Source organism: Microtus ochrogaster, chromosome 18 (genome assembly GCF_000317375.1).
Source record: "Microtus ochrogaster isolate Prairie Vole_2 chromosome 18, MicOch1.0, whole genome shotgun sequence".
Classification (NCBI taxonomy): domain Eukaryota; kingdom Metazoa; phylum Chordata; class Mammalia; order Rodentia; family Cricetidae; genus Microtus; species Microtus ochrogaster.
In genome coordinates, this window is record NC_022020.1 from 61854047 (window position 1) to 61862032 (window position 7986).

At 42.8% G+C, this 7986-nt stretch overlaps 1 protein-coding gene across 1 annotated transcript in view; it reads right to left on the bottom strand.

Moving 5' to 3' along the window:
* Window positions 1–1768: 1768 nt before the first annotated feature.
* The window catches only part of Slc14a1 (solute carrier family 14 member 1 (Kidd blood group)), a 21087-nt gene continuing 14869 nt past the window's right edge, over window positions 1769–7986 (bottom strand). The window contains exons 5-7 of the mRNA XM_026783378.1: window positions 6141–6204; window positions 4125–4226; window positions 1769–2974 (exon numbers count right to left, since the gene is read on the bottom strand). Of these exons, the coding sequence (XP_026639179.1) occupies window positions 2801–2974; window positions 4125–4226; window positions 6141–6204 (340 nt within the window). The 3' untranslated portion in view covers window positions 1769–2800. The remainder of the gene's footprint in view (window positions 2975–4124; window positions 4227–6140; window positions 6205–7986) is intronic.

Below are 7986 nucleotides of genomic sequence, written 5' to 3' on the forward strand. Positions count from 1 at the left end.
TCAAGCTAAGCATGCCCATCTACCCCCTCCCCTAAATATGCCCACCAAAGAGACCAGTAAGATGGGAAGGCAATGCAAGGAGATCTGTTTAAAGTGGTCACACACAGGGAAGAGGAAGAAAGAGGTCCAATGGCCTCCAAGTCCACCTTGGGGCATTGGATGAGGTTTAGGTTTAACCAAAAGGTAGAAAGTACATACAACTCTGGGGCAAGGTGTGGCACTACCCATTGTTGCCTGGGCATCAGCCTGTCCCACAATGTGGTTCAATAAGTTACTAGAACTGGGAGATTTCTTCCTGGGGGGGGGCAAGTCCCTCTTCTGCCTGGCACCGTGCTTTGTCTTTTCCCTTTCTTCATACTGGGGAGGGGAAATTTTAACCCTTTGGAGCCCATAGTCTGCTAGCCAAAGGGAGGCCACATATGTCTCTCTTTAGAATATTTTCTTTCTCTTGTCTAGCCAGTTATAACTCTGCCTCAGAATTATAAGGGACACGTAATTATGTATGTGAATGCTCATATCTATATAACAACATTACTAACTATAAAGACACATGAGAGTGAACTGAGCCGTGAATATAATTTATTCAAATGTTTACACAGGAATCTGTTACACAGACAATAGCAAAAAAGGTACAAAGGGAGCCCTAAGAGTTTTCATTTAACTTTAGGATAATACTTAGTAACAAAAATACCTTAAAGACGTTAATATTATATAAATAAAATAATATAGCAGGCTTTAAGCTTGTTCCCATTTGAAGGTTTGAGGCGGAGCGGGATTAGGTGAGTTAGAGCTCTGTTTCTGAGGTGGGCTCAGGGGCATAGGGGAGAGCGCTTCAGTCTGCTCTGCTAGGTTGCAGCTTCTTCACTTTTGGGGGGTTCTCTGCTTACCCTTCTCTTCTTGCTGTTCTCAGCCCCTACTTCACAAATTCCAAACAGGGAAATTTCAGTTCAAACTCTGGAAATTCAGATTTTCCATAGGACGACCCAGGAACCCAGTGACAGTTGCAGATGCATGGCTTCAAAGGGCTTTGGTCACAGGATGTAAAAAATGGTCCCAGTTCTCAGGGTTTGTTATCCTGAGGAGACGGAGGGGGACTGGCTCCCTAAGGCGTTTGCCCAGGCTTTCCTACTGCCTGACTTCAGCCCTTCAGCAATCTGTATTGTCTTCTCAGCACTTACTATGTTTTTGCTTTTGTTTTTCCAGACGGGGTTTCTCCGTGTAACCCTGGCTGTCCTGGAACTCACTCTGTAGACCAGGCTGGCCTCAAACTCACAGATTCAGCTGTCTCTAATTAAAAGCATGCCCACCACTGCCGGGATAACACTGACTCTTGAAGGGGGAGGGGGGAAAGTGTTTCTTTTTTGTTGTTGTTGTTGTTTGTTTTTTGAGATAGGGCCATTCAGTGTAGCCCACACTGCCCTTAAACTTGTGGTCCTTCTGCCTCAGTTGCCTGAGTGATAGGATTTCAGGCACGAACAACATACTCAACAGGAAAAAAAATTCTTTAGGATTTAAGTTTTCACTTTCCCAAGCTTCAAACAATGAATTTCATTGGGCAGAGCGTAAGAGGAGCTTTCTGCTCTCCTCTTTGGCATGATTGGTCAGAGAATTTTTACAGAAGCTACAACTTTTAAATTAAAAATATTAAAGAGAAAACCTGGAGATTGCCCTCCCTGTATTTCTTTCAGGTGGTTCCAATACCACTAGTTTCCCAAACAGAGCACAGTGTGCAGAATATATATATATATTTATAAATATATATATATATTTATAAAAGAACTCTTGAAGTCTATGTGTGACTTAACAGCAGTGCCTAGATGTCCTCAGATTCATTAAAAATGTGACTGTAAGAGGCTCCTGAGGTTAATGACGTTGCCATGTATCTGAAACACTTAAAAAACTAACACATAGTCCCAGTGCTCGGGGAATGGAAACAGAGGGACGCTGATTTCTGGGCTAGCCTGAGCTACATAGCAAGACCTTATGTCAAACACCCCCCCAAACTAAAAGCTAATATAATAATTAAAGTAAAAGCAACTACGCTAAGTATTCCGTACATACATATTTTAGTTAATTTCTAGGAACTGGCTGGCTACAAACATATCAGTGAAAAAAATTATTTTTTTTTTCATAAGAAGAATAAATAAACTCTCCCTGAAGTTTTGAAATGCCAAGAGCAGCAATTCAAAACTATTTTGACCAACAAAATCCTCCCCACAGCTCTGGCAGCTTGAAAAAAGCCTAATCATTCTCATCAAGAACGTCACACTTACTATATAGTGCAGAAGCCACTGCCCTGCCGGCAAGCTACCCCACTGCAATGTTGGTCACAGCTGCTGTGAGTAGCTTGGCTTCACTCTGAAAGCAAACTGTTGATCTGAGGACTCTTTGGGTTGGCTTTGTTTCCGTGCCCGAGTTCTGTAAGGCTTAGATGGCTACAGAACTTAACGCTTAATACTGACATCAAAGGTAGCTTTAAATAATAATTATTCTGCTTCCATTTCTTCTTTCTCTTGGAACATGTCGACTTTATAAATACATTACAATCTTCATGCTACCCCACCCCCCAGCACACAGATGGGTTTAAATTCCATTCCAGAGAACATCACCTGGGCAAGGCGTTCATGTGCTTGACAATATACAGTCAAAAAGAAAAACACAAGGCAAGCAAAAGAATGGGTTGGTCGCTGATAGTCTGAAAGTCGTTCCTGTGGTGAAAAGCAGTTTCTGAGAATCTGGAAGCCTTCTGGAGCTGCACTTGGAAATGACTCGTGACCACAGCTATGGTGTGGGGTTCCTTTTACAGAGGGCTTTCAGCCACCCTTTTCTTGTTTTGTAGGTAGAAGATGCGGTTCTCTTCAGAGTAGGTGACTTTGCTGAGAGGTAGCCTGTAGATGTCAGGGTTTTTCGTGGTCAGCAAGAGAAACGGTAGCGTGGCCAAACAGAAGGCCCAAGTTCCAGCGGGCAAATGGACCTGGGGAAAAAGAGACCAGCCACACGTTCTTTTGAGATTCCATTTAAAGTGAGTTCGCACAATGAACCCCCTGAACTTTCAACCCAGGGTGCAAATTGGTGGGAGGTCATTACTCTGGAATCTGCTGTGCCCCCTTGGGAAATCATGTCTAAGATGTCGGGGAATCTAGAGCTAGCATTCATTGGAATGTTTTCACTTGTCTTTCTGCGGTGGTCAGTTCTGTCCCTTCTATATGTCTGTCTGGTTTTCTCGTTTATCCGTACTTCTTCAGCATGGCGTGCCAGGATGACACTGGGCACACAGGATGCCAGCAAACAGCTAATATCCTGACCACTCATCACATCCACAAGGGCTTCTCTGATTAGTCAACCATAGTGGCCTTTCTGACCTTGACTTTGCTCCAGCACTGAACTCTCTTTGTTCTTATTTCTTTTTATTTTCTCTCCTAAACAGACTTTTAATATCTGGTGGGGAGGTGCCACACTTCAATGCTGCTATGTCAACTCACACATTTCTGAGTATTCTACGTTGATTAGCTGGCGTCTTTTGTATGGACCTCATAAGTGTGATGAGGAATAGGGTACCAATTCCTCCACTTTATCCTCAAACCAAGGGATGGGGCCTCAGGATCTGAAGTTTCCCTGCTCTCCCTAGCTAACCCATCCATCCAGTTCTGATCCACAGACTGATGATGCATATATATATATATATATATATATATATATATATATATATATATATATATTCCATCATATATATGATGGATTTAAAATAACACCTGTTTCTCTAGTCAGTTATCCATTTATCTTTTCAGATTTCTTAATAAGTAAACTATATTCTAAAGTCAACTTCTCAACACCAGAGTTAGACTATGAACGTGATAATGTGGTATTGAGTTATTGATAAGGCTACTGTTAAAGTTATCCTTTAAACCAAGCAATCTGACATTTGTGATAAGCCTGGCAATTGTAGCTTGGGCTAGAGCTTGCTGTGATGTTGGAGGGCTGGAGTGGTTGAGAGCCAGCACCTGCCAGAGCAATGGCAACCATGCTCATGGCCCCTGTCGCCAGATACTGCTCAGGTGGGCATCAGTGGACTTCCACATCATTGACAAGTCATGCAGAGGACAAAATGGGATCAAAGAACTCACCACAGCCATCAGGTGTGTCATACAGGCTCCGACGTAGGCGGTAAACAGGGCTACGGGAAGAGGAAAGAACACTATTTGGTAGATGTAGTTTTCACCAGCATCCTAGACTGTTTACGTATACTTCGGGGTTCTACTAGCCAGTCCAGCACCCAGGTCCCCAGTTATAAATGTGAATTTAGACTCAGAAGCTATGAGTTCAGATCCTGGCCCATCCCTGCAGAACTCATGGTCTCCTTGGCTGTACAGCAGAAGCAACAGGACCAGCTCTTTCACAGGGCTGGGCGAGCATGAAGAAAACAGCACACATTCGGCACACGCTAAGTGCTCAATGAAAGTAGTCTTGCAGTGTGGTCTGCTCTTCTCACTGTGGTGGCAATACCTTAGGGAAAGATTTTCTGTGGCAAAAAAAACTGCCATGTTGTTTTCTACACACATGACCGAATTTAGATGAAACAGCCTAGGTTCTCTACAGTCTCATTGCACCTAGGATCCCCATATTAATGGTTTGAGTTTTACAGCTACAAGAATTATGGAGTCTAAAAATAAGAAGGCAACAGCTTGGAGCATGGCAGAAGCAGGACAGACTCCTGAGACTCTCTTCACGTAGTGCCTTCTCATGTGCTAACGGTAGGCATATAACTTAATTAATTAGGATCTGATATTTTTATTTACTTTGAGAAAGAAAAGAGAAACAAACCAATGTAAATGGCATGTTCTGATCACATGTGTAGCTTTTAGATGTAAAGCAACAGGAACAAAGGGCTCAACCAGTTAACCATCAATTTCTCTGTCTTGGCTGAGGAAGAGGCAAGGGGTGGGTCTGGAATGTCCTCAGCCTTCCCCAAACTGAAGAATGACTTTCCTATGTTGTTCACATAGTCATTTAGGCCACTGTTAGACAGCCACCAATCAATCAATTGATCAATGAATACCTATCAATCACATGAGCTATCTTGGGAGCATGGCAGAGATGATGAGAGGTCTGTCTGATCATCATTTCCTTGTCCTTTTATTGATAATTTATCCCCAGTACCATGTTGCTTAAATAGTGCGATGAATCCTCTCTTGTCTTAGTTTCTCACGTTGAGACCTAATTTAGACACAGTTCTACTTTTGGATTCCCGGTCTTCCTCGTATTTTCTGTATAATGAATAAACTCAGAATTTTTTTGTTTTATCATTCAGAACTTAAAGGTCTGCTTTAGGGAGGCAGACAGTGAAATCTCAAATGAAATTTTCTATCCACCCAGAGCTCCTGTGAACTCTTCCCTCTTGGCAGGGTACTAGGGTACCACTCCGAGAAGAAGGATGCTCATGATTTGGGGGGTGGGAGGGATTCCCCTCTTTGCTTTCATCAATTTCACTCATTTTTGAGATCTAACTCACTCATTCAGCATCTATTCCTGGGTACTCTTCTCAGCATAAGCTGCACTCTGGCCTGCTCTCTTTAGCACCATCTCTTCCTCTGAGCATGCCAGACATTATTGTCTCTTATCTCCTTCAAAGGCCCAACACTTCTAAGACACGCTTCTGACACTCTTGAGTTTTAGACTGTTATATGCTTTGGAATAATCTCTATGTCCATGTTGCTGTTTTCCCTACAGAGAAAGTCAGACTAATGAATGGCAGGCTGCCTGTCATGAAGACTTGCATGCAGTGCAGAGCTGGGACTGGCTGACACCAGGGAAGCTTCTGTACACTGTACATCTGTGATCGCATTAGAAAAGACCCCTAAAACTCAGTGAGAGCCTGGATTTCATGGGCAAGGGCCCCTCTCAATGCACTGTCATGGGTGAAAGCTCCTATAGTAACCCAACTATTGATAAGGTACAAAATAGGCTTAAAACTTCTATAAAGGACATAAAAACAAGACTATTCCTTGGCCACACAGCTCCTGATATCCAGGTAAAGAAAACAGCCCTGTCAGGTACCATTGCAGGTTCCCAAGTTCTCCCTCGCAGATACTTGGGGAGGCAGAAAAGAACAGTTCTGTAACCAGTGTCTGCTGTTTATTTACCTTGGCAGATAAGGTGGGCCTTTTGTTTGGCAGTGACAGGGCAACATGGGCAAGCTGAAACTTGCTGTGGCATTTTACACAAAAGGCTTGCCTTGCAAGAGGGGTTAGAGATCTGTCCCAAGAGTTTATGTGTGGGTGTTAGGAAGTCTGCTGGGGTGCAGTGGGGATGGGGTTGATACTCTCATACGGTCATCCTCAGGAGGAACTGAGATGGCTCTTAGGAGATGAGCTCCATATTTGTGGATATTGCAATTGCCATTCCCTTTGATCTATCAATTTTGATTGCAGAAACATGTTGCAGAAATATTAATATAATGCACATTTGGATATTTACACCAAAAGCATTCACTTGAGCAATATCTTAAATGGCTCCAAACTAGAAGCCATGTAAACCCCCTGCATGAAAGTCTTGTCATAGAAGCCATGTAACTAGCCCCTGCATGGCAATCTCATCATATCTAAAGCATCTGTATGACCCCAACCAACAGAGCCATAATCTCCTGACTGTTCACTTCTACTAAGAGAAAGGCCCTGGCTTTCAATCCCCATTGAGAGCTGTCACTTAAACAGCTGGGATCTCTTGGGAAACAAATTCTTAGAACAAAGAAAGAGGACAGACATCTAAAGAGACCAAATGCTAGGAAAGACAGACACAATGGAACAAACGCTTAGTCAAAGCCTGAAGCAAAGAAGGCACTAGATGACGGGATGAAGCACAATGGATAGAGCCAAAAATGCTTCAGTGGGCTGGCGAAACTGGAGGTTCTTGTGAAGGGATGATGAGGGGAAAATAATAAGAAAAAGTTCACAGCAATGGGAAAGCTCACATGGAACTAACCCCCTAGGAAAGGAATGTTTGAAGAGCCTATCTGAGAAACTAAAAGCAGACACAATCCTAGAATTAAAGAAAGACAGGAGAGCTCACACCGCACTGAAAGGATTTGAGTGTCTAATCACAGAGGGGATGGGGAACTCTCTCATCTAGACAGCTCCATCCTTTCCACTCGCCTGCCAGAACCAAATCCACTTCTCATGTGGTCAAGGAAAATATGTGAAGATAAGATTCCAAATATCCAGAGAACAAAATAAAATTACCTTTAACAAGAATTAGGTTTTTTTCAGAAGTCTATATGGCAGTTTGGGATGCAGAAAGACAACAGGATCATCTTTGAGGACAACTTTCAAAAGGTTTGTTAGGAGAAAAAACAAAATCCTCAAATCTGGTGCTGTTTTCAGACGGCTGCCCTAAAATGTAAGCCAGGGAGAAAGGAAGCCGTTCTCCCCTCAACAAAACCAGCTCTGGAGAAGACACTGACAGGGCAGTTTGAGCTGCAGGGCAGGGTGGATACACACCCAAAGGCCGTGGTTACTAAACAAGGAAGTATGAAAATGCTTGTTTATATGGATCTAAGGTGAAAATTCTATATAATATCAGCATGGTTTCAGTGGCTGTTGGGGGTGGGCCTCCCAGTGGGGGCTGATGCAGGCCAAGGCATTGTTCATATCTGGAGATAAGATAAAAGTATGGATAAAGTTAAGACTTTGATAAGGAATAGTAAACAAGGTTAATTCTTAATAAGTTAATAACTTATGCAAAGCCACCAGAAAAAAAGTTTCTATACCTTTAAATAGAACAAACAAGTGCAGGATACTTATGTTTCGTATGATGTATGCACACACTACTTAATCCTAGACAAATTCAGTGGGGGCACCACAACCCCTCTTTTTAAATGGGGAAACCTAGGCTCAACAGTGTTAGGAACCCTGCTGTAATTAAGTTCCAGGTAGTCTGGTAACAAGGCCAGGGTTGGTCTTTGTTTTGGGTTTTTCTTTTTAAAATTTTATT